Source organism: Oncorhynchus nerka, linkage group LG17 (genome assembly GCF_034236695.1).
Source record: "Oncorhynchus nerka isolate Pitt River linkage group LG17, Oner_Uvic_2.0, whole genome shotgun sequence".
Lineage (NCBI taxonomy): Eukaryota > Metazoa > Chordata > Actinopteri > Salmoniformes > Salmonidae > Oncorhynchus > Oncorhynchus nerka.
The window spans coordinates 13,025,463-13,053,071 of record NC_088412.1 but is presented as its reverse complement, the minus strand read 5'-3'; the positions used below and the strand labels follow the sequence as shown (position 1 = coordinate 13,053,071).

Here is a 27,609-nt window from a genome sequence, read left to right as displayed (position 1 = left end):
AAAATAGGTACATTACATTTCCTATTCAACTGATACAGTCAGACAAATTATTGTACAAAAAACAGACCACTTAAACTCCATCTGGGGGCCATCACCACCAGCATGACTGCTGTATAAACATAACCACCCTACCTCCCAGTTTAACCAGCTCAGCAGACCCTCTCTACTCAGAACCTGACAATGGTTGGTGAATCTGTCTGGATGATCAGGATATGGTTGGACTTGGCCTGTACAGTCACCTTCCTGTTCCCTTTAGACAGAGAGAGGGTTGTGTGTGCTGTGTTTGGGTCCAGTGTGAGCTGACAGGAATCTGGGAGAAGAGCAGACCCAATGAGGGAGTTACAGTTTAACCTGTATCTCATCTTTGATTAGAGCACAACAGTCACTCAGAGAAATATGGGAGCCAGATACATACCCAGTCTTTGATTCTCTACTATTGCTACTTATTGATTGTTGGTAGTCAGTAAAAATGACTGTTAGTTATTCACAATGTTATCGGAAGAATCTCTGGTCTTGGGCTCTGGAGTTCCAGTCTGTATATTCAAAACACAGTCACATTGACAGTTTATCATCTGCATTTCATCTGACCAATTTTTTTATTGTTTTCAGACCTGTAGTGGACTGGTGCTTCCTGCTTTAATTTTTTCTCTGTTCAAGCAGTCTTACAATCAAAGGATAGAGTTGTGGACAACGATGGATTTACCAAATGGGAGATAGGCTCTGGAGGGAGAGCTTTGTACCCGAATCAAATTATTGAAACTTATAATTTCTGTGTGGAGTACAGGATACCTGGATTGGATGTTCCTCTGGTGTGACATTTAACATGTTGATCCAGGAGTCCTTCAGCTTGACTCACTTGAGGGCCTGGCAGCTGCTGAGACCCACATGAGGGGTGTGGTGCCTGGGCCTCAGTAAAGATCTGATGTCTGTGCAGGCTGCTGGAGAGGAGGGGTTGAGAGAGTACTGACTTGTCTTAATGAGCCATCCTGGATGGTAACACCCCCTAAAAACACATTGGTGTACCATAACCTCCACACAATCTGTGGTGTTGGGTACTGTATAATTCCAATTGTGTGGAGGTTAGGTGGCACGCCCCCCCCCCCCCAGGCCCAGGCACCACACCCCTTTAGGTCTCAGGGGCTGTTAGTGTAATGAGGATGGCTCATCAACATGTTAAATGACAAGGGAAAAAAATCCAGTCTCCTGTCTCCACAACAGCAAAGCTCTCCCTCTCCATTTGGTAAATCCGACCACAACAGCCTGCTCTGCACAGGCAGCTATAAAAAAATGGAGATGACAGATGCTCAGACTCTTTACTGAGCTGAACATGTTCCGTGATTCTTCCATAACATTGAGGAATACACACCAGTCACTGACTTTATCAATAAGTGCATTGCAGTGACTGTAGGGAGGTGTTTACAGTCCCAGGATCCTTAGCTAAGTGATGAGCTTTGAGGGTACTATGGTGCTGAAACCATCAAACAGAGCTGTCAATCACAGGGCAAGATTCTCACATAGGTGTTCCAAATTTGTCCAAGTTACAGGGAAAAAGGGATCCACAGTGGAGTGCCCAGTGATAGAGATTGCATCATCTGTGGATCTGTTTGGGCAATGCAACACTGAGAGTGCATGGTCTATGGTTTCCAGGGATGTGTGATCACGATCTCCGATGTGAAGACCAAACAGGTCAACATACAGCCTGCGGGGCCAGACGGATTACCAGGACGTGTGTTCCGGGCATGTGCTGACCAACTGGCAGGTGTCTTCAGTGACATTTTCAACATGTCCCTGGTCTGTAGTCATTTAGGCAGACCACCATACCATTTGTGTTCTTGGGTAAATGGACTATGGTGGTCTGCCATGAAGTGCTTTGAAAGCATGTTGGTATTACAGACTCAATCAGGGACATGTTGAAAATGTCCCAGTGAAGACACCTGCCAGTTGGTCAGCACATGCCCGGAACACACGTCCTGGTAATCCCTCTGCAACTGGATCCTGGACTTCCTGACAGGCCGCCCCAGGTGGTGAGGGTATGCAACACATCTGACACTGATCCTCAACACTGGAGCTCCCCAGGGTGCTTGCTCAGTCCCCTCCTGTACTCCCTGTTCACCCACGGTGTCCTGCCATCCAACACCATAATTAAGTTTGGAATAGCTGGTAGGCCTGATCATGCATGCCTCAGACTATTGAGGTTGCCTGGCGGTGGTGCCAGATAACAACCTATCCCTCAATTTAGACTAAAGAGATGATAGAGGACTACTGGAAAAGGCTCGTGTCACTGGGCACCTCTCGGCTGTGGATCCCTTTGTAGTCTGTAAACTAGTTGGTCCAAGCCCTGCCGCCTATTTGAGAAAACTAAAAAGATTTGGCATGGGTATGAGATCCTCAAAAGGTAGTCTGATTCCAACATTTGAGGTTCCCTGTATCCTGACCTGTATTGCATCACTGCCTGGTACGGCAATTTCTTGGCTTCCGCCTGTTTGATGGTTGCGTCGGCCCAGTACATCACTGGGGCAAAGCTGCTTGTAAGGACCTCTACACCAGGTGTTAGAGTCCCTAAAAATTGTCAAAGACCCCAGCCACAGCTCTACTCCTTTAGCTCAGTGCGAATGTTGCCTGTAATCCATGGCTTCTGGTTGGGGTATGTACATTTACATTTACATTTAAGTCATTTACGCTGCTGCTACTCTCTGTTTATCTTATATGCATAGTCACTTTAACTATACATTCATGTACATACTACCTCAATTGGCCCGACCAACCAGTGCTCCTGCACATTGGCTAACCGGGCTATCTGCATTGTGTCCAAACACCCGCCAACCCCTCTATTTAAGCTTCTGCTACTCTCTGTTCATCATACAGTGGGGCAAAAAGTATTTATTTATTTATGTATTTAGTCAGCCACCAAATGTGCAAGTTCTCCCACTTAAAAAGATGAGAGAGGCCTGTAATTTTCATCATAGGTACACTTCAACTATGACAGACAAAATGAGAAATAAATATCCAGAAAATCACATTGTAGGATTTTTTATTAATTTATTTGCAAATTATGGTGGAAAATAAGTATTTGGTCAATAACAAAAGTTTATCTCAATACTTTGTTATATACCCTTTGTTGGCAATGACAGAGGTCAAACGTTTTCTGTAAGTCTTCACAAGGTTTTCACACACTGTTGCTGGTATTTTGGCCCATTCCTCCATGCAGATCTCCCCTAGAGCAGTGATGTTTTCGGGCCTGTTGCTGGGCAACATGGACGTTCAACTCCCTCCAAAGATTTTCTATGGGGTTGAGATCTGGAGACAGGCTAGGCCACTCCAGGACCTTGAAATGCTTCTTACGAAGCCAATCCTTCGTTGCCCGGGCGGTGTGTTTGGGATCATTGTCGTGCTGAAAGACCCAGCCACGTTTCGTCATCAATGCCCTTGCTGATGGAAGGAGGTTTTCACTCAAAATCTCACAATACATGGCCCCATTCATTCTTTCCTTTACGGATCAGTCGTCCTGGTCCCTTTGCAGAAAAACAGCCCCAAAGCATGATGTTTCCACCCCCATGCTTCACAGTAGGTATGGTGTTCTTTGGATGCAACTCAGCATTCTTTGTCCTCCAAACACGACGAGTTGAGTTTTTACCAAAAAGTTATATTTTGGTTTCATCTGACCATATGACATTCTCCCAATCTTCTTCTGGATCATCCAAATGCTCTCTAGCAAACTTCAGACGGGCCTGGACATGTACTGGCTTAAGCAGGGGGACACGTCTGGCACTGCAGGATTTGAGTCCCTGGCGGCGTAGTGTGTTACTGATAGTAGGCTTTGTTACTTTGGTCCCAGCTCTCTGCAGGTCCCCCCGTGTGGTTCTGGGATTTTTGCTCACCGTTCTTGTGATCATTTTGACCCCACGGGGTGAGATCTTGCGTGGAGCCCCAGATCGAGGGAGATTATCATTGGTCTTGTATGTCTTCCATTTCCTAATAATTGCTCCCATAGTTGATTTCTTCAAACCAAGCTGCTTACCTATTGCAGATTCAGTCTTCCCAGCCTGGTGCAGGTCTACAATTTTGTTTCTGGTGTCCTTTGACAGCTCTTTGGTCTTGGCCATAATGGAGTTTGGAGTGTGACTGTTTGAGGTTGTGGACAGGTGTCTTTTATACTGATAACAAGTTCAAACAGGTGCCATTAATACAGGTTTACAAGTGGAGGACAGAGGAGCCTCTTGAAGAAGTTGTTACAGGTCTGTGAGAGCCAGAAATCTTGCTTGTTTATAGGTGACCAAATACTTATTTTCCACCATAATTTGCAAATAAATTCATTTAACATCCTACAATGTGATTTTCTGAAGAAAAAAATCTCATTTTTTCCGTCATAGTTGAAGTGTACCTATGATGGAAATTACAGGCCTCTCTCATCTTTTTAAGTGGGAGAACTTGCACAATTGGTGGCTGACTAAATACTTTTTTGCCCGACTGTATATACACTGCTCAAAAAAATAAAGGAACACTTAAACAACACAATGTAACTCCAAGTCAATCACACTTCTGTGAAATCAAACTGTCCACTTAGGAAGCAACACTGATTGACAATACATTTCACATACTGTTGTGCAAATGGAATAGACAACAGGTGGAAATTATAGGCAATTAGCAAGACACCCCACAGACCACTTCTCAGTTCCTATGCTTCCTGGCTGATGTTTTTGTCACTTTTGAATGCTGGCGGTACTTTCACTCTAGTGGTAGCATGAGACAGAGTCTACAACCCACACAAGTGGCTCAGGTAGTGCAGCTCATCCAGGATGGCACATCAATGCGAGCTGTGGCAAGAAGGTTTGCTGTGTCTGTCAGCGTAGTGTCCAGAGCATGGAGGCGCTACCAGGAGACAGGCCAGTACATCAGGAGACGTGGAGGAGGCCGTAGGAGGGCAACAACCCAGCAGCAGGACCGCTACCTCCGCCTTTGTGCAAGGAGGAGCAGGAGGAGGACTGCCAGAGCCCTGCAAAATGACCTCCAGCAGGCCACAAATGTGCATGTGTCTGCTCAAACGGTCAGAAACAGACTCCATGAGGGTGGTATGAGGGCCCGACGTCCACAGGTGGGGGTTGTGCTTATACAGCCCAACACCGTGCAGGACGTTTGGCATTTGCCAGAGAACACCAAGATTGGTAAATTCGCCATGGGTGCCTTGTGCTCTTCACAGATGAAAGCAGGTTCACACTGAGCACATGTGACAGATGTGACAGAGTCTGGAGACGCCATTGAGAACGTTCTGCTGCCTGCAACATCCTCCAGCATGACCGGTTTGGCGGTGGGTCAGGCATGGTGTGGCATTTCTTTGGGGGGGCCGCACAGCCCTCCATGTGCTCGCCAGAGGTAGCCTGACTGCCATTAGGTACCGGGATGAGATCCTCAGACCCCTTGTGAGACCATATGCTGGTGCGGTTGGCCCTGGGTTCCTCCTAATGCACGACAATGCAAGACCTCATGTGGCTGGAGTGTGTCAGCAGTTCCTGCAAGAGGAAGGCATTGATGCTATGGACCGCCCATTCCCCAGACCTGAATCCAATTGAGCACATCTGGGACATCATGTCTCGCTCCATCCACCAACGCCACGTTGCACCACAGACTGTCCAGGAGTTGGCGGATGCTTTAGTCCAGGTCTGGGAGGAGATCCCTCAGGAGACCATCCGTCACCTCATCAGGAGCATGCCCAGGCATTGTAGGGAGGTCATACATGCACGTGGAGGCCACACACACGACTGAGCCTCATTTTGACTTGTTTTAAGGACATTACATCAAAGTTGGATCAGCCTGTAGTGTGGTTTTCCACTTTAATTTTGAGTGTGACTCCAAATCCAGACCTCCATGGGTTGATAAATTTGATTTCCATTGATAATTTGTGAGATTCTGTTGTCAGCACATTCAACTATGTAAAGAAAAAAGTATTTAATAAGAATAATTCATTCATTCGGATCTAGGATGTGTTATTTTAGTGTTCCCTTTATTTTTTTGAGGAGGACGGAACACCACCACTCAACACACCCGGTAACTCTTCTGAAGTCAAATCTCGTATGACCAAATACTTCTCTGCAGCTGCCACCACAACATCTATTTTCTGTGATTTACATTCCATTTCTCTGGTACAGTTGATAACCATGAATGCTAAGAAGCTAACCTTACTGAAGCATATATCACTCGTTGACCTATCCCTCTGTGCTGCACAGATCTACTACTCACAGGGATCCTCTCAGGATCCCTCCCCTTTGACCCATCCTCCTCTACTTTCTTCACTGCCTCAGCATACGACGCCTTCTGCACTACTCTGACTCCATCCACCTCAACCTGCCTCTCTCTCACTGGACACTTCAGATCCCCAGCAACATGGACACCCCTACAGTTGACACACAATTTTATCCACCAAAACGACACATTCCTCTATCCCATAACCTCCTACACACTTCCCACATCTTGGAATCTCCCTCCTACAAACTGCTGCAACATGACCATAAACGTTGCACCTGAAACAGCTCAGTGGATTCAACACAAAGACTTTAACAGGATAACTGATATATCCTAACATGACTTTGTCGGGTAAAGACTCAAAACTCAAAAGGACTGACAGTGTTTCACCACGCTCACCACCGGGTCTGCGTCGTACCAAACGTGCAGGCATCACAAACACCAGGAGTCTTCAACTTCAATTGCTCCACACTTAACTCTACCGCAGAAATCAATCCTGTCAATGGTGTCCTGTCCTAAGAGCAAAGCAAGAAACAGATCTTGACCCAAGTTGTGTGACACGGAGCGCCCACTCCCTCTGGTCAGAAGGACACAAACAAATATCACTTCTAAAGTCCACTACAGGTTACCTTCACTGATTCAACTGCACCCAACTCCTTTACCACCCACCCTGAAACCACAAATGGATCTGCAAGAAGGTATGGATCCACTTCCTCCAACAATGTAACTCCTACTGCACCAGATTTTTCATTATCATGTCCATTGATGCCAGGCTCTGGTTCTGAGCTTTCTACCTCACTTACCTCTCCCTCATTCCTTTCCATTTCACCTCCAGAACTCAGTCTGGTGCACGGCTTATTCTGTTTACACTTGAATGTCTGCATTCCTTTGAAACCTTTGTGAGTGTAATGTTTACTGTTAATTTCTGATTGTTTATTTCACTTGCTTTGGCAATGTAAGCATATGTTGTCCATGCCACAAAAAAACACAGACAGAGAGAGACAGAGACAGAGAGAGAGACCCGCTTTTGACTTCAAAATCAGTGTTGGTCCAATAGGGAATGTCCTCTTGGTGTAATGGTCAATATGTTGGTTTCTCCTGTGGTAGAACTGGGTTCATATTCCGCCAGTTACATTAAGCAGTCTATTGTCTGAAAGGGGTCCAGACATCCCACGGAGATCCGACTGACTCCACTCTCTCTCTCTCTGACTGGAGGAGAGAAGTGAAATGGTGTGTCTCCTCTGGTCAACAATACTCACCTTGAGAGACTCCACAACCTGTTGGAGCTCCTTCAGCTCCTTCTCTCTCTCCTGGAATCTCTGCTGGACCTTCTGCTGACTCAATCCCAGCTGCCTCTGTGGAGAATCACTCTTCAATGAGCTATCAAGCTTTATTAGTCCAGTAGATCAATAGTATAGTAATGTGACATAGGGCCCATAGAAGATGGGATTCAAATGTTGAGGAAGTATCTGTTTGCTATTGTTATTATGTTGATATGTGAATGATTCTAGTTTTTATGGTAGGCATACATGTTTTCAAGGCATTAAGACTGAACCTTGGACTCATAAAAGGGCATTCACATTGATAATAGTGTTTGACTTTAGAAAATGGTGATACATTTGGAGAATCTCGGTTAACATATGTACAGTTGAAGTCGGAAGTTTACATACACTTAGGTTGCAGTCATTAAAACTTGTTTTTCAACCACTCCACAAATATCTTGTTAACAAAATATAGTTTTGGCAAATCAGGTAGGACATCTACTTTGTGCATGACAAGTCATTTTTCCAACAATTGTTTACAGACAGATTATTTCACTGTATCACAATTCCAGTGGGTCAGAAGTTTACATACACTAAGTTGACTGTGCCTTTAAACAGCTTGGAAAATTCCAGAAAATGATGTGATGGCTTTAGAAGCTTCTGATTCTAATTTACACAATTTGAGTCAATTGGAGGTGTACCTGTGGATGTATTGCAAGGCATAACTTCAAACTCAGTTCCTCTTTGCTTGACATCATGGGAATATCAAAAGAAATCAGCCAAGACCTCAGAAAAAAATTCTGGTTCATCCTTGGGAAGAATTTCCAAATGCCTGAAGGTACCACGTTCATCTGTACAAACAATAGTACGCGAGTATAAACACCATGGGACCACTCAGCCGTCATACCGCTCAGGAAGGAGACGCCTTCTGTCTCCTAGAGATGAACGTACTTTGGTGCGAAAGGTGCATATCAATCCCAGGACAACAGCAAAGGACCTTGTGAAGATGCTGGAGGAAACAGGTACAAAAGTATCTATATCCACAGTAAAACGAGTCCTATATCGTCAAGACCTGGAAGGTCGTTCAGCAAGGCAGAAGCCACTGCTCCAAAACCGCCATAAAAAAGCCACTATTGATTGCAATTGCACATGGGGACAAAGATCATACTTTTTGGAGAAATGTGCTCTGGTCTGATGAAACAAAAAATAGAACTGTTTGGCCATAATGACCATCGTTATGTGTGGAGGAAAAAGGGGTAGGCTTGCAAGCCAAAGAACACCATCCCAGCCGTGAAGCACAGGGGTGGCAGCATCATGTTGTGGGGGTGCTTTGCTGCAGGAGGGACTGGTGCACTTCACAAAATAGATGGCATCATGAGGACGGAAAATTCTGTGGATATATTGAAGCAACATCTCAAGACATCAGTCAGGAAGTTAAAGCTTGGTCGCAAATGGGTCTTCCAAATGGACTATGACCCCAAGCATACTTCCAAAGTTGTGGTAAAATGGTGTAAGGACAACAAAGTCAATGTATTGGAGTCACCATCACAAAGCCCTGACCTCAATCCTATCGAAAATTTGTTGGCAGAACTGAAAACGCATGAGCGAGCAAGGAGGCCTACAAACCTGACTCAGTTATACCAGCTCTGTCAGGAGGAATTAGCCAAAATTCACCCAACTTATTGTGGGAAGCTTGTGGAAGGCTGCCCGAAACGTTTGACCAAAGTTAAACAATTTAAAGGCAATACTACCAAATACTAATTGAGTGTATGTAATATTTTGACCCACTGATAATGTGATGAAAGAAATAAAAGCTGAAAAAAAAAATCACTCTACTATCATTCTGACATTTCACATTAAAATAAAGTGGTGATCCTAACTGACCTAAAACAGGGAATATTTACCATGATTAAATGTCAGGAATTGTGAAAAACGGATTTTAAATGTATTTGGCTAAGGTGTATGTAAACTTCCAACTTCAACTGTATATAATCAAGGTTTGTGTTCATATTTGTGGACCAATTTGATTTGAATTCTCTCATATTCAAACAGTCTTAGTTCCTACTGTATCTTTAATTCTTTGTTTATCAGACAGTCACCAACAAGTTGTTCTGGTCTTACCTGTTTCTCAGTCCTCTCTGCTGCAGCTGACACTGTATCATGGCCTTTATGTTCATCCATCAAACACTGATAACAGATACACTGCTTATCGGTACGACAGTAAACCTCCAGCAGTTTGTCATGTTGAGAGCAGATCTTCTCCTGTAGTTGTGCGGTGGCTTTGACCAGCTTGTGCTTCTTCAAAGCTGGAAATTCATAGTGAGGTTGCAGGTGAGTCTCACAGTAAGAGGCCAGACACGCCAGACAGGACATGAGGGCTTTCTGCTTTCTGGTCCCAATGCAGAAATCACACGCCACATCTCCAGGTCCAGCATAGCACAGAGCAGGAGGGGGAGCAGCCTGTAGTCCTGTCTTCTTCAGTTTCTCCACCATCTCAGCCAACATGTTATTTTTCCTCAGATTAGGCCTTGGGGTGAAGGTCTCTCTGCACTGAGGACAGCTATAGACCACTTTCAGAACATCCTGATCCCAGCAGCCCTCAATACAGCTCCTACAGTAACTGTGTCCACAGGGAATAACCACCGGCTCCTTCAGTAGATCCAGACAGACAGAACAACATAACTGGTCCTGATCCAGCAGAACTCCCTGATGAGCCATTTGGATGGTTGTTCACTCTCACACAGACAGATCACACAGAGACTCAGATCAGTTTTGTTTCCTCAGAAAAGAGTTTGTAGGAGGGGGAGGGACTTCAAGGTTTTGCCAGAGGGGTGGGGTTAGAAGGAGGGAGGGAGGGGTTAGAGGAATGGAGGAAGAGAGAGGAACTGCATGCAACAGCAAGAGGGAGACAAATAGTTTTGTTCCTTGGTTAGAGCCCTTAACATGGAACAAATGACATAATTAATCTTAACATGTGAGTTGTTAGAATATATAAAGGGTAACAGTTTATATGAAGTACATATTATAATTATTTTAATGACCTTTATAATGCCTTATAATAAATACACTTATGTGTTGTAATTAATCAATAAGGCCTGAGGAGGTGTGGTATATGGTTAATATACAGTACCACGGCTAAGGGCTGTTCTTAGACAAGACACAACGCGGATTGAGAATTATTTAACACTTTCAAAAATACAATCAAATCCAATTTTATTGGTCAAAAATATTTACAACATTTACATTTAAGTCATTTAGCAATTTTCCAGAGCGACTTGGTCACATGACATCAGTAACAGCCACTTTAGTGCAGATTACTTTATCCTATCCTAGTTAAAGAGGTTGCTGGTGTAGTGAAATGCTTGGTGTTCCTGGCTCCAACAGTGCAGTAAAATCTAACAATACACACTCATGTAAAAAGTAAAAGAATTAAGAAACATTAAAATATTAGGATGAGCAATGTTGGAGTTCTGGAGTATAACTATATATACACAGTACCAGTCAATGTTGGAGTCCTGGAGTATAACTATATATACACAGTACCAGTCAATGTTGGAGTCCTGGAGTATAAATATATATAAATATACATACACTGTACCAGTCAATGTTGGAGTATATATATATATATACAGTGGGGCAAAAACGTATTTAGTCAGCCACCAATTGTGCAAGTTCTTCGACTTAAAAATATGAGAGAGGCCTGTAATTTTCATCATAGGTACACTTCAACTATGACAGACAAAATGAGAAAAAAAAATCCAGAAAATCACATTGTAGGATTTTTTATTAATTTATTTGCAAATTATGGTGGAAAATAAGTATTTGGTCAATAATAAAAGTTTATCTCAATACTTTGTTATATACCCTTTGTTGGCAATGACAGGGGTCAAGCATTTTCTGTAAGTCTTCACAAGGTTTTCACACACTGTTGCTGGTATTTTGGCCCATTCCTCCATGCAGATCTCCTCTAGAGCAGTGATGTTTTGGGGCTGTTGCTGGGCAACACAGACTTTCAACTCCCTCCAAAGATTTTCTATGGGGTTGAGATCTGGAGACTGCCTAGGCACTCCAGGACCTTGAAATGCTTCTTACGAAGCCACTTCTTCGTTGCCCGGGCGGTGTGTTTGGGATCATTGTCATGCTGAAAGACCCAGCCACGTTTCATCTTCAATGCCCTTGCTGATGATAGGCTTTGTTACTTTGGTCCCAGCTCTCTGCAGGTCATTCACTAGGTCCCCCCGTGTGGTTCTGGGATTTTTGCTCACCGTTCTTGTGATCATTTTGACCCCACGGGGTGAGATCTTGCGTGGAGCCCCAGATCGAGGGAGATTATCAGTGGTCTTGTATGTCTTCCATTTCCTAATAATTGCTCCCACAGTTGATTTCTTCAAACCAAGCTGCTTACCTATTGCAGATTCAGTCTTACCAGCCTGGTGCAGGTCTACAATTTTGTTTCTGGTGAGTTACACTGTTAGCACTGAGGCGGTGTGCAATAGTAGGAAGACCACCTCATGCAGCTCACCCTGCACTATCATCTCCAATGTAAATAACATGAGTAAGTCTACCTCTGTTAAGCGTCCCAGTAAAGCATTAAAACAATCAAGCAACCCAGAAAAGTGCTCAAAATTGCCCATATTAACATATATAGCCTAAGAAACAAGGTCCATGAAGTCAATAACTTGCTTGTAACAAATTATATTCATATTCTGACTATATCAGAAACTCAGTTAGATAATACCCAATGATGATACAGTGGTAGCAATACATGGTTATAACATGTATCGAAAAGACAGAAATGCCAACAGAGGTGGTGTTGTGGTCTATATTCAGAACATCATTCCTGTAAAGCTTAGAAACAATCTAATGTTAAATACTGTTGAAGTAATATGGCTACAGGTTCAAAAAGCCCATTCTTGTGCGAAGCTGCTATAGATCAAGTGCTAACAGTCAGCATCTGGATAATGTGTGTGGAATGCTTGATAATGTATGTGATATCAACAGAGAAGTATATTTTCTCTGTGATTTAAATATTGACTGGCTATCATCAAGCTGCCCTCTCAGGAAAAAACTTCAAGCTGTAACCAGTGCCTGCAACCTGGATCAGGTAGTCAGTCAACCTACCAGGGTAGTTACAAACAGCACAGGAATTAAATCATCAACACGTATTGATCACGTCTTTACTAACGCTGCAGATTGCCTTAAAGCAGTATCCAAATCCATAGGATGTAGTGATCACAATATAATAGCCTTATCTAGGAAAACCAAAGTTCCAAAGGCTGGGCCTAATATAGTGTATAATAGTTCATACAATAAGTTGTGTAGTGATTCATATGTTGAGGATGTAAATAATATTTGCTGGTCTGTGGTGTGTAATGAGGAGCAACCAGACGCTGCACTTGACGCATTTATGAAAGTACTTATTCCAGTTACTAATAAGCATGCACCCATTAAGAAAATGTCTGTAAAAACTGTTAAATCCCCTTGGATTGATAAGGAATTGAAGAATTGTATGGTTGAGAGGGATGAGGCAAAAGGTATGGCAATGAAGTCTGGCAGCCCAACTGATTGGCAAACGCACTGCAAATTAAGAAATCATGTGACTAAACTCAAAGAAAACGAAACTACACTATGAAAAAGACAAATTATATAAAGAATGATAGTCAAAAGCTTTGGGGCACCTTAAATGAAATTTTGGGGAAAAAAAGCCAACTCGGCTCCATTCATTGAATCAGATGGCTCAGTCATCACAAAGCCCACTGATATTGCAAACTACTTTAGTGACCTTTTCATTGGCAAGATAAGCAAACTTAGGGATGACATGCCAGCAACAAACGCTGACACTACAAATCCAAGTATATCGGACCAAATTATGAAAGACAAGAATTGTACTTTTGAATTCCGTAAAGTGAGTGTGGAAGAGGTGAAAAAAATGGTCTATCAACAATGACAAGTCACTGGGGTCTGACATTCTGGATGGAAAATTACTGAGGATAATAGCAGACGATATTGCCACTCCTATTTGCCACATATTTCATTTAAACCTACTAGAGAGCGTATGCCCTCATGGCTGGAGGGAAGCTAAAGTCATTCCACTACTGTCACGCCCTGGCCATAGAGAGGCTTTATATTGTCTATTTTGGTTAGGCCAGGGTGTGACTGGGTTGGGCGTTCTGTCCTTTTTTCTATGTTTTGTATTTCTATGTCTTGGCCTGGTATGGTTTTCAATCAGGGACAGCTGTCTATCATTGTCTCTGATTGAGAACCATACTTAGGTACCCTTTTCCCCCACCTGTTTTGTGGGAAGTTAACTTTGTAGTTGTTCAGGGCACATAGCCCAAAGCTTCACGGTTGTTTTTTTGTCGGCGTCATTTTAAAATAAAGTTCAAATGTACGCTTACCATGCTGCACCTTTACAGGCTCAAATAGCGTGATATGGGTTCCACATATTTATTGAAGTGAAACGCACAAAACAATAAAGAACAAACAAAACGTGATGACAATGGAGTGTTCACAGGCAACTACACAAAAACAAGATCCCACAAAACACAGTGGGGAAATGGCTGCCTAAATATGATCCCCAATCAGAGACAACGATAAACAGCTGCCTCTGATTGCGAACCATACCAGGCCAACAGAAATAAACACCCTAGATTACCCACCCTAGTCACACCCCGACCTAATCAAAATAGAAAGTCCTATTAAAGTACTATTCTGAACATTACTGATATACTGAGTGGCAAATCAAGATATCTGCTGGTTTTATTGTTTGGTCAATAGCACCACCAGGTGGATAAAATTAGGGCTGGTTAATCTCCATTGAACATTCTCTTTAGGCTTAATCTGTGTCCAGGAAACAAGACCATATTGTTTAGTTACTATCTGTTCCACTGAGTAAAACTACAGAAACCCAATTGAGAAAAAATAATGGTTCTGAATGACCAACAATATACATCAACACCATACATCATGATTAATGGAAATGAACAATGCAATTTATGAAATATGAATGCATAACATCTTCTGAAGATCAGAGCAGAATGAATCATCACATCCGGGGATTATATCTGGGGACCATCACCACCAGCATGACTAGTATCTTTGGGAACCCTACTACAGTTTAACCAGCTCAGCAGTATCATTATAACTATAGAGATAAAACCCAGGATAGAGGGACTGAGTGAATGTGGTCTGGACTCTGTGGAGGAGGGTCATTGTGTCAGAGACACTGTAGAAGGACAGAGTACCTGCCTTGTGATCCAGGTACACTCCTACTCTGGAGGACTGAGGGCCTGATACTTTAGTCACAACATTATTGTGTATGAAACAATAACCACCACTAGAGCACTCTAAACTCCAGGACTTTTTATTGTCTCCAAATCCACCATCTCTCTCTGTTCTGCTGACATCTTTATAGGAGACTGCTGTATCAACATCCCCACTCCACTCCACCTCCCAGTAACAGTGTCCAGACAGACCCTCTCTACACAGAACCTGACAATGGTTTGTGAATCTGTCCGGATGGTCAGGATATGGTTGGGGTTGGGCTGTATAGGTCACCTTTCTGTTCCCTTCAGACAGAGAGAGGCGTGTGTATACTGTTTTGGGGTCCAGTGTGAGCTGACAGGAATCTGGGAGAAGAGCAGAGCAGAGACCAATGAGGGGAGTTAGAACAATAAGTTAAGTCAGATACTGTATCTACCCTGTCTTTGATTAGAGCACAGCAGAAATCAAATCAGAGAAATATGAGGAGCCAGATAGATACCCAGTCTTTGATTAGATCTACTATTGCTATATATTTGTAGAGGGATTGTTAGGAGTGTCAGTAAAAATAGACTGTTAGTTACTTCACAATAAAGAGACTCACATTGTAACAACTGTTCTCTGGTCTTGGGCTCTGGAGGTAGTACAACATCCACTATATTCACTACAGACACACAAACACATTGACAGAGAGAGGGAATGTTATCATCATACCATATTCCACATGTATATGACTAGTAGGGAACTTTCAATGGTCTAAAGTTGATGTTCTTATTATTTTCAACACACCTGTAGTGGAGATCTTGTTCCATTCTCCTTTAAGGAAGTCTTCTAGTTTCTCTCTCAGTTCAGACACAGTCTTACTCACATCTCCAAAGTACTGAAGAGGACTGACAACGATGCTGGGTAAGTCTGAAGATACACTGATACTGGAGAGAGACTGATAACTCTGGAGACAGAGAGAGAGAGAGAGAGACAGAGACAGAGACAGAGAGAGAGAGAGAGAGAGAGAGAGAGAGAGAGAGAAGAACAGAACCAAATTATTGAGTGTCACGTTGAGTTAAAATTTCATTTCACATGTATCAAGGCAGTTTAGTTACCTGGAGGAAATGGATGTGATCCTCTGTGTGTGAGAGCTGCTCCAGCTCAGTGCTTCTCTTCCTCAGCTCTGCTATCTCCTGTTCCACTTGTTCCAGGAGTCCTTCAGCTTGATTCACTTGAGCCTTCTCTTGGGCTCTGATCAGCTCCTTCACCTCAGAGCTCCTTCTCTCAATGGAGCAGATCAGCTCAGTAAATATATTATCAATGTCCTCCACTGCTGCCTGTGCAGAGTGCTGTTAAGAGAGAGAGACAGACAGAGACTGACTTAACTTACTTATCTTACTTACCTCATTACACTAACACCACCCCCTCCTAAAAACACATTGCGTGCCACCACAACCTCCACACAATCACATTATACAGTACCCAACACCACAGTACAATACACCATCCAGCACCACATTCCAACAATACATCCAACCCCTCCTCTCCGGCCGTACAGACAGCCTCCCTGAGCCCCCATACCTCCTGAAACATCTTAACAATATTGATAATTTTGTAAAACTCATGAAGGCCTGATTGAGAGTCCCATAAGGCAGCGCACAATTGGCCCAGCATAGTCCAGGTTTGGCCTGTGTCATGTTGGCCTGTGGGTAAGGTTTATGATCCCCCCCATAAATACCTTTCTCCCTTCCCTCTCTCTCTGACTCTACAGAGGGACTCTTGAATAGCCTTTGTTAAACAGAGAGTCTGGGAACATCAAAAAAGTGGAGGGAAAGGAACCATATTTCGGTAATCGAACCAGTTAAAAATATCTGTTGGTACTTAATGAGTATGATGTCAGTTCGGCTGTCATCTGAGACATTATGACTGATGACAGGACGAGATAAACTGTATCTGGGAAAGTTTACACATTATAGTTAACAGATTCACATGGAATTGTTGTGCAATTTGAATGCAATTTAAATGAAACTATTTGTGAAAAGATTCAATGTAATTTTAGCTTCCAAATGAGAGAATTGGGTTTTCATAAGATTAGAGCTCTGCTCCCTGTGAAGAGACATGAGTTATAAACTATGAAACACACCCTTCTCCCTCCCCTATATAAGCCCTTGACGAAAATGTAACCTCCTGTTCCGGGTACATTAAGATGACGGTCCGATGTTGTAACGGTTTTCTAGGTGTGGTGAAGGAGAGTCGGACCAAAACGCAGCGTGTAGATTGCGATCCATGTTTAATGGAAAAAACACACGTAAACACGAATCAATACAAAACACTACAAAAACAATAAACGTAACGAAAACAGCCTATACTTGTGTCAACTAACACAGAACAAGGACATCAGGACACTAACGACAATCACCCACGACAAACTCAAAGAATATGGCTGCCTAAATATGGTTCCCAATCAGAGACAACGATAAGCACCTGCCTCTGATTGAGAACCACTCCAGACAGCCATAGACTTTGCTAGATAACCCCACTAGCTACAATCCCAAATATATACACACCAAAACCCCAAGACAAAACACACCACAATACAAAAACTCCATGCCACACCCTGGCCTGACCCAATACATGAAGAAAAACACAAAATACTTAGACCAGGGCGTGACAGAACCCCCCCCCCCTAAGGTGCAGACTCCCGAACGCACCTCAAAACAATAGGGAGGGTCCGGGTGGGCGTCTGTCCATGATGGCGGCTCCGGCGCGGGACGTGGAACCCACTCAGTCAATGTCTTAGTCCCCTCTCCTCGCGTCCCTGGATAGACCACCCTCGCCGCCAACCATGGCCTAGTAGTCCTCACCCAGAACCCCACTGGACTGAGGAGCAGATCGGGACTGAAGGACAGCTCGGGACTGAAGGACAGCTCGGGAGTGAGAGAAAGCTCGGGAGTGAGAGAAAGCTCGAGAGTGAGAGAAAGCTCGAGAGTGAGAGAAAGCTCGAGAGTGAGAGAAAGCTCGAGAGTGAGAGGAAGCTCGGGAGTGAGAGGAAGCTCGAGAGTGAGAGAAAGCTTGAGAGTGAGAGAAAGCTCGAGAGTGAGAAGAAGCTCGGGAGTGAGAGGAAGCTCAGGCAGGTAGATAGATCTACCAGATCCTGGCTGACTGGTGGTCTCAGCAGATCCTGGCCGACTGGCAGATCCTGGCCGACTGGCAGATCCTGGCCGACTGGCAGATCTGGAAGAGTCTGGTTGACTGGCAGATCTGGAAGAGTCTGGTTGACTGGCAGATCTGGAAGAGTCTGGTTGACTGGCAGATCTGGAAGAGTCTGGTTGACTGGCAGATCTGGAAGAGTCTGGCTGACTGGCAGATCTGGAAGAGTCTGGCAGATCTGGAAGAGTCTGGCTGACTGGCGGATCCTGGCTGACTGGCGGATCCTGGCTGACTGGCGGACCCTGGCTGACTGGTGCGACTGGCAGATCCTGGCAGATCCTGGCCGACTGGCACTTCTGGCGGATCCTGGCTGACTGGCACTTCTAGCGGATCCTGGCTGACTGGCACTTCTGGCGGATCCTGGCAGACTGGTGGATCCTGGCTGACTGGTGGATCTAACTGATCCTGACAGACTGGCGACGCTGGGCAGACTGGCGGCGCTGGGCAGACTGGCGGCGCTGGGCAGACTGGCGGTGCTGGGCAGACTGGCGACGCTGGGCAGACTGGGAGCACTGGCGGCGCTGGGCAGACTGGGAGCACTGGCGGCGCTGGGCAGACTGGCGGCTCCTTGCAGACTGACAGCTCCTTGCAGACTGACAGCTCCTTGCAAACTGGCAGCTCCTTGCAGACTGGCAGCTCCTTGCAGACTGACATCTCTGGCTGCTTCATGCAGACTGGCAGCTCTGGCTGCTTCAGGTAGACTGACAGCTCTGGCTGCTCCATGCAGACTGGCTGCTTCATGCAGACTGGCAGCTCCATGCAGACTGACAGCTCTGGCTGCTCCATGCTGACTGGCGGCTCTGGCTGCTCCATGTAGGCTGACAGCTCTGGCGGCTTCTTACAGACTAGCAGCTCTGGCGGCTCCGTGCAGACTGGCAGCTCCTTGCAGACTGGCAGCTCCTTGCAGACTGGCAGCTCCTTGCAGACTGGCAGCTCCTTGCAGACTGACAGCTCTGGCTGCTTCATGCAGACTGACAGCTCTGACTGCTCCATGCAGGCTGACAGCTCTGACTGCTCCATGCAGGCTGACAGCTCTGACTGCTCCATGCAGGCTGACAGCTCTGGCTGCACTGAACAGGCGGGAGGCTCCGGCAGCGCAGGAGTGGAGAAAGGCTCTGGCTGCGCTAAACAGGCGGGAGACTCCAGCAGCGCAGGAGAGGAGACAGGCTCTGGCTGCGCTGAACAGGCGGGAGGCTCCGGCAGCGCTGTAGAGGAGGAAGGCTCTGGCTGCGCTAAACAGGCGAGGCGCACTGAAAGCCTGGTGCGTGGTGCTGGAACTGGTGGTACTGGATCGAGGACACGCACAGGAAGCCTGGTGCGGGGAGCTGCTACCGGAGGACTAGAGTGTGGAGGTGGCACAGGATGGGCTAGACCTCTCCCTGAGCCCCTGAGGGGTTTTGGTGTGTATATATTTGGGATTGTAGCTAGTGGGGTTATCTAGCAAAGTCTATGGCTGTCTGGAGTGGTTCTCAATCAGAGGCAGGTGACATGTTACCCACACTCATGTTGTGGCAGAATCAGAATTATTTAGGTAACATTGATAAATAAGATGTTTTATCAATTTTCATAAGTATGCTTATGTGGTAAAGTTACTTGGGCCCAGAGAGGGGAGAGGTCAGGCTTGTCTTCTTATGGGAATGTGTCTGTAACTATTACATGTCCCCTCTGAGGTTGCCCTTATCTTGATTTAGTATATGACCTGTATATGGCATGTATGACAGCATCAGCTGTTCCAGACAACAGTGTGATCACTCTCTCCATAACCGACGTGAGTAAGACCTTTAAACAGGTCAACATTCACAAGGCTGCGGGGCCAGATGGATTACCAGGATGTGTGCTCCATGCATTTGCTGACCAACTGGCAGGTGTCTTCACTGACATTTTCAACATGTCCCTGATTGAGTCAGTAATACCAACATGCTTCAAGCAGACCACCATAGTCCCTGTGCCCAAGAAAACAAAGGCAACCTGCCTAAATGACTACAGACCCGTAGCACTCACGTCCGTAGCCATGAAATGCTTTGAAAGGCTGGTCATGGCTCACATCAACACTATTATCCCAGAAACCATAGACCCACTCCAATTTGCATACCACCCAAACAGATCCACAGATGATGCAATCTCTATTGCACTCCACACTGCCCTTTCCCACATGGACAAAAGGAACACCTATGTGAGAATGCTGTTCATTGACTACAGCTCAGCGTTCAGCACCATAGTACCCTCAAAGCTCATCACTAAGCTAAGGATCCTGGGACTAAACACCTCCCTCTGCAACTGAATCCTGAACTTCCTGACAACACATCTGCCACGCTGATCCTCAACACTGGAGCCCCTCAGGGGTGCGTGCTCAGTCCCCTCCTGTACTCCCTGTGTGGCTAGGCACGACTCCAACACCATCATTAAGTTTGCAGATGACACAACAGTGGTAGGCCTGATCACGGACAATGACGAGACAGCCTACAAGAAGGAGGTCAGAGACCTGGCTGGGTGGTGCCAGAATAATAACCTATCCCTCAATGTAACCAAGACTAAGGAGATGATTGTGGAATACAGGAAAAAATAGGACCGAGCACGCCCCCATTCTCATCAAAGGGGATGTAGTGGACCTGTTTGAGAGCTTCAGGTTTCTTGGTTTCCACACCAACAAATTAAAATGGTCCAAACACACCAAGACAGTCATGAAGAGGGCACGTCAAAGCCTATTCCCCCTCAGGAAACTAAAAAGATTTGTCATGGGTCCTCAGATCCTCAAAAGGTTCTACAGCTGCAACATCAAGAGCATCCTGACCGGTTGCATCACTGCCTGGTACGGCAACTGCTCGGCCTCCGACCGCAAGGCCCAGTGCATCACTGGGGCTAAGCTGCCTGCCATCCAGGACCTTTACACCAGGCGGTGTCAGAGGAAGGCCCTAAGAATTGTTAATGACCCCAGTCACCCCAGTCATAGATCACTCTCTCTACTACCACGTGGCAAGCGGTACCGAAGCGCCAAGTCTAGGATCAAAAGGCCTCTCAACAGTTTTTACCTCAAAGACATAAGACTCCTGAACAGGTAATCAAATGGCTACCTGGAATATTTACATTGTGTGCCCCCCCAACCCCTCTTTTACGCTGCTGCTACTCTCTGTTTATCACATATGCATAGTCACTTTAACTATACATCCATGTACATACTACCTCAATTAGCCCGACTAACAGGTGCCCTGCATATTGGCTACCCGGACTATCTGCATTGTGTCCCACCACCCGCCACCCGCCACCCGACAACCCCTCTTTTACGCTACCGCTACTCTCTTTTTATCATATATGCATAGTCACTTTAACCATACCTACATGTACATACTATCTGCTACCACACGGCAAGCGGTCCTGGAGAGCCAATTCTAGGTCAAAGAGGCTTATAAACAGCTTCTTCCGGCGCCGACAGAGATGGCCGCCTCGCTTCGCTTTCCTAGGAAACTATGCAGTTTTTTTTTTACGTGTTATTTTTTACATTAGTACCCCAGGTCATCTTAGGTTTCATTACATACAGTCGAGAAGAACTACTGAATATAAGAGCAGCGTCAACTCACCATCAGTACGACCAAGAATATGACTTTCGCAGACCAGCTGGCTGGTGTGTTTACTGACATATTCAATCAATCCCTATCCCAGTCTGCTGTTCCCACATGCTTCAAGAGGGCCATCATTGTTCCTGTTCCCAAGAAAGCTAAGGTAACTGAGCTAAACGACTACCGCCCCGTAGCACTCACTTCCGTCATCATGAAGTGCTTTGAGAGACTAGTCAAGGACCATATCACCTCCACCCTACCTGACACCCTAGACCCACTCCAATTTGCTTACTGCCCAAATAGGTCCACAGACGATGCAATCTCAACCACACTGCACACTGCCCTAACCCATCTGGACAAGAGGAATACCTATGTGAGAATGTTGTTCATCGACTACAGCTCGGCATTTAACACCATAGTACCCTCCAAGCTCGTCATCAAGCTCGAGACCCTGGGTCTCGACCCCGCCCTGTGCAACTGGGTACTGGACTTCCTGACGGGCCGCCCCCAGGTGGTGAGGGTAGGCAACAACATCTGCACAACGCATCACCGGGGGCAAACTACCTGCCCTCCAGGACACCTACACCACCCGATGTTACAGGAAGACCATAAAGATCATCAAGGCCAACAACCACCCGAGCCACTGCCTGTTCACCCTGCTATCATCCAGAAGGCGAGGTCAGTACAGGTGCATCAAAGCTGGGACCGAGAGACTGAAAAACAGCTTCTATCTCACGGCCATCAGACTGTTAAACAGCCACCACTAACATTGAGTGGCTGCTGCCAACACACTGACTCAACTCCAGTGGGAATTGATGGGAAATGATGTAGAATATATCACTAGCCACTTTAAACAATGCTACCCAATATAATGTTTACATACCCTACATTATTCATCTCATATGTATACGTATATACTGTACTCTATATCATCTACTGCATCTTTATGTAATACATGTATCACTAGCCACTTTAACTATGCCACTTTGTTTACATACTCATCTCATATGTATATACTGTACTCGATACCATCTACTGCATCTTGCCTATGCCGCTCTGTACCATCACTCTTTCATATATCTTTATGTACATATTATTTATCCCCTTACACTTGCGTGTATAAGACAGTAGTTTTGGAATTGTTAGTTAGATTACTTGTTGGTTATTACTGCATTGTCGGAACTAGAAGCACAAGCATTTCGCTACACTCGCATTAACATCTGCTAACCATGTGTGTGTGACAAATAAAATTTGATTACGATTTTAAGCCAAGACTCCTGAACATCTAGTCAAATGGCTACCCAGACTATTCACATTGCCCCTCCCCTCTCCACACCACTGCCACTCTCTGTTGTCATCGATGCATAGTCACTTTAATTAATTCTACCTACATGTACATACAACTTCAACTGACCGGTGCCCCTGTACATTGACTCTGTACCGGCACCCCCCTGTATATATTGTTATGTTTTACTGCTGCTCTTTAGTTACTTGTTACTTTTATCTCTTATTCTTATCCATATTTTTTTAAACTGCACTGTTAGTTAGGGGCTTGTAAGTAAGCATTTCACTGTAAGGTCGACACCTGTTGTATTCGGTGCACGTGACAAATAAACTTTGATTTGATTTGAAACAGCGCAGTGGTTTCGGCACAAAGACTCTAACAGGATAACTGATATATCCTAACATGACTTTTTCAGGTAAAGACTCAAAACTCAAAAGGACTGACAGTGTTTGACTCTGTTTCACCACGCTCACCACCGGGTCTGTGTCGTACCAAACGGTGGTCATCACAAACACCAGGAGTCTTCAACTTCAATTGCTCCACCTCCACACTTAACGCTACCCCAGAAATCATTCATTTCAATGGTGTCCTGTTCCTGAGAGCAAAGCAAGAAACAGATCTTGACCCAAGTTGCGACACGGAGCGCCCACTCCCTCTGGTCAAATGAAACACAAACAAATATCAGAATTCCACTACAGGTTACCTTCACTGATTCAACTGCACCCAACTCCTTTCCCACCCACCCTAAAACCACAAATGGATCTGCCAAAAGGTATGGATCCACTTCCTCCAACAATGTAACTCCTACTGCACCAGAATCTTCTTGATCATGTCCATTGATGCCAGGCTCTGGTTCTGAGGTCTTCACCACACCTTCTACCTCACTTAACTCTCCCTCATTCATTTCCATTTCACCTCCAGAACTCGGTCTGGTGCACTGCTCACTCTGTTTGCACTTGAATAATAACATTTGAAATGTCTCTATTACTTTGAAACTTTTTTAGTGTAAGGTTTATGTTCATGATTGTTTATTTCACTTATATTTATTATCTATTTATCTTGCTTTGGCAATGTAAACATATGTTTCCCATGGAAATAAAGCCCTTTGAATTGAACAGAATTGAGAGCGAGAGAGAGAGAACTCCATGTTAATGTATAAGGGACATGAGTCGGTCATGGTTACTCATGGTTATGTGATGAGGTAGCCCCGCCTGCGACTTTAAGAACAGAGTCGGCCCTCGGCCCAATTGGGAATGTCCTCTTTGTGTAATGGTCAAGACGTTGGTTTCTCCAGTAGACCTGGGCTCATATGGGTTCATATCCTGTTGGTTATATTAAACAGTCTATTCTCTGAAAGGGGTCCAGACATTGGTCAGTGGGATTGAAGAGGGGCCCCTCTCTCTCTCTTTGACTGGAGGAGACAGGTGAAATGGTGTGTCTCCTCTGGTCAACAACACTCACCTTGAGAGACTCCACAGCCTGTTGGAGCTCTTTCAGCTCCTTCTCTCTCTCCTGGAATCTCTGCTGGACCTTCTGCTGACTCATCCCCAGCTGCCTCTGTGGAGAATCACTCTTCAATGAGATATAAAACTTTATTTGTCCAGTAGCTCAATAGTATAGTAATGTGACATATGGCACATAGAAGATAGAGATTAAAGTGGAAGTGTTTGTGTGAAATTATATTATGTTGCTATGTGAATTATTATAATTTTAACATGACACAAATCAGGGGAGCTGATTGGGTGTTTAATAACAAATGATAATGGTGTTTGACTTTAGAAAATTATGATACATTTGGAGAATCTGGATTAACATATCTATATAATCAAGGTTTGTGTTCATATTTGTTCTGCCGTGGATCGATTTCATTTGAATTATCTCACATTCGAACAGTCTTAGTTCCTACTGTATCTTTAATTCTTTGTTTATCAAACAGTCACCAACAAGTTGTTCTGGTCTTACCTGTTTCTCAGTCCTCTCTGCTGCAGCTGACACTGTATCATGGCCTTTATGTTCATCCATTGTACACAGCAGACAGATACACTGCTTATCGGTACGACAGTAAACCTCCAGCAGTTTGTCATGATGAGAGCAGATCTTCTCCTGTAGTTGTGCGGTGGCTTTGACCAGCTTGTGCTTTTTGATAGCAGGAAATTCATAGTGAGGTTGGAGGTGAGTCTCACAGTAAGAGGCCAGACACACCAGACAGGACATGAGGGCTTTCTGCTTTCTGGCCCCAGTGCAGAAATCACACGCCACATCTCCAGGTCCAGCATAGCACAGAGCAGGAGGGGGAGCAGCCTGTAGTCCTGTCTTCTTCAGTTTCTCCACCACTTCAGCCAGCACGATGTTTCTCTTCAGTACAGGTCTTGGGGTAAAGGTCTGTCTGCACTGTGGACAGCTGTAGACCCCTTTCAGAACATCCTGATCCCAGCTTTCTTTAATACAGCCAATACAGTAACTGTGTCCACAGGCAGTAGTCACCGGATCCTTCAGTAGATCCAGACAGATGGAGCAACAGAACAGTTCCTGATTCTCTGCCATTTTGGTGCTCTCTCCCGTAGGTTAAGCAATGGCAGTGTCGAAGATGACTTTCTGTTCAGTGTCAAAGATTACTTTCTGTTTCATGGAACTCTACACCAGAGGACAGGGAGTGGCTTCCTACTGGGCTGAGTTTTCAGTATGTAGAGGGAGTGGCTTCCTACTTGACTGTGTTCTCAGTATGTAGAGGGGGTGTGGTTTCTTTGATAAGGAAGTATAACAGATTGTTGGGTAGTAGGCAGAGATAGTCAGTATTTATGTTACATGTTTTTGAAATACGTATTTTAATTGCTTCTGAGTATCTTGTCTTATAAATCATACTGGGCTGAACTATACTCCAATGTATTTTTGTATTTTCTAAACACTAAATACTTTTCTATACAATTTTTTTATAGCAGTTCACATCTTGTGGCCACCTTTCACCCTGCATTGGTATCAGCAGTCTGATAGTACTATGGTGTGTCTGCTAAATGACAACATTGGTATCAACAGTCTGATAGTACTATGGTGTGTCTGCTAAATTACAACATTGGTATCAACAGTCTGATAGTACTATGGTGTGATAAGACTGTCTGCTAAATGACATCATTGGTATCAACAGTCTGATAGTATTATGGTGTGTCTGGTAAATTACAACATTTGTATCAGCAGTCTGATAGTACTATGGTATGATACGTGTATGCTAAATGACATCATTGGTATCAACAGTCTGATAGTACTATGGTGTGTCTGCTAAATGACAACATTGGTATCAACAGTCTGATAGTACTATGGTGTGTCTGCTAAATTACAACATTGGTATCAGCAGTCTGATAGTACTATGGTATGATAGGTGTATGCTAAATGACAACATTGGTATCAGCAGTCTGATAGTACTATGGTGTGATAAGTGTATGCTAAATGACAACATTGGTATCAGCAGTCTGATAGTACTATGGTATGATAAGAGTGTCTGCTAAATGACAACATTGGTATCAACAGTCTGATAGTACTATGGTGTGATAAGACTGTCTGGTAAATTACAACATTGGTATCAACAGTCTGATAGTACTATGGTATGATGAGACTGTCTGCTAAATGACTTATATTGGTAGAAACAGTCTGATAGTACTGTGGTATGATAAGACTGTCTGGTAAATGACAACATTGGTATCAACAGTCTGATAGTACTATGGTGTGTCTGGTAAATGACAACATTGGTATCAACAGTCTGATAGTACTATGGTGTGTCTGGTAAATGACAACATTGGTATCAGCAGTCTGATAGTACTACAGTGCCTTGCGAAAGTATTCGGCCCCCTTGAACTTTGCGACCTTTTGCCACATTTCAGGCTTCAAACATAAAGATATAAAACGGTATTTTTTTGTGAAGAATCGACAACAAGTGGGACACAATCATGAAGTGGAAAGACATTTATTGGATGTTTCAAACTTTTTTAACAAATCAAAAACTGAAAAATTGGGCAATTATTCAGCCCCTTCACTTTCAGTGCAGCAAACTCTCTAGAATACTCTGTAGGGTGTTTTCAGGGCCTGACCAGGACACTGGAGGCAAAGGACTGGTTGAAATAGGAAAATATCCTGGAGTTTTACTAAAAATAAATGTTTCACAAATCACTTTCAAAAGCATTTCAAAATGCTAAATAAAATACCTATCTCTCCTCGGAGCATAATCACTGGGAAATCTCTTAAAAACTGCACACAGAGGCATGAAAATGTGTAGTGGAAATTCTAACCAGAAAGGGGAGAGACTGAAGATTCTTTCAACAACAGCTTTATTATTAAGATATGGAGACATGAGGTCAACCATCACTCAGGGTGCATGGTAGAGAGACCAATGATTCAGGAACAACAGCTGTTAAGATGTGGAGACATGAGGCTGGTCACTCAGGGTGCATGGTAGAGAGACCAATGATTCAGGAACAACAGCTGTTAAGATGAGGAGACATGAGGCTGGACACTCAGGGTACATGGTAGAGAGACCAATGATTCAGGAACAACAGCTGTTAAGATGTGGAGACATGAGGCTGGTCACTCAGGGTGCATGGTAGAGAGACCAATGATTCAGGAACAACAGCTATATTAAGATGAGGAGACATGAGGCTGGTCACTCGGGGTGCGTGGTAGAGAGACCAATGATTCAGGAACAACAGCTGTTAAGATGTGGAGACATGAGGCTGGTCACTCGGGGTACACGGTAGAGAGACCAATGATTCAGGAACAACAGCTGTTAAGATGTGGAGACATGAGGCTGGTCACTCGGGGTGCATGGTAG

The 27,609-nt window shown here is 44.5% G+C and overlaps 1 protein-coding gene and 1 pseudogene across 2 annotated transcripts; both read right to left on the bottom strand.

Annotated features, from left to right (window-relative positions):
• Positions 1-159: 159 nt before the first annotated feature.
• On the bottom strand, positions 160-25,979 carry LOC115144723 (tripartite motif-containing protein 16-like). 2 transcript variants are annotated; one of them, XM_065002979.1, is made up of 6 exons: positions 24,756-25,979; positions 24,255-24,350; positions 15,860-16,093; positions 15,549-15,708; positions 15,364-15,423; positions 160-310 (listed from the first exon to the last, which is right to left on the bottom strand). In XM_065002979.1, exons 1-6 carry the CDS (start codon positions 25,335-25,337, stop codon positions 168-170), a joined length of 1,275 nt encoding a protein of 424 aa, XP_064859051.1. In that variant the 5' UTR covers positions 25,338-25,979; the 3' UTR covers positions 160-167. The 2 variants fall into 2 exon arrangements, with proteins under 2 accessions (XP_064859051.1, XP_029541624.2); XM_029685764.2 differs by lacking the exon at positions 160-310 and adding an exon at positions 13,933-15,127 and having other exon boundaries at positions 24,756-25,516.
• Positions 853-10,428, bottom strand: LOC115144720 (E3 ubiquitin/ISG15 ligase TRIM25-like; annotated as a pseudogene).
• Positions 25,980-27,609: the final 1,630 nt, after the last annotated feature.

Coding starts and splice junctions, on each gene's coding strand:
- LOC115144723 (XM_029685764.2), bottom strand. CDS start 25,337: ATGGCAGAGAATCAGGAACTGTTCTGTTGCTCCATCTGTCTGGATCTA. Junction 24,351..24,755: donor CAGAGAGGACTGAGAAACAG/GTAAGACCAGAA, acceptor GATTCTCCACAG/AGGCAGCTGGGGATGAGTCA. Junction 15,709..15,859: donor ATCACATCCATTTCCTCCAG/GTAACTAAACTG, acceptor CTCTGTCTCCAG/AGTTATCAGTCTCTCTCCAG.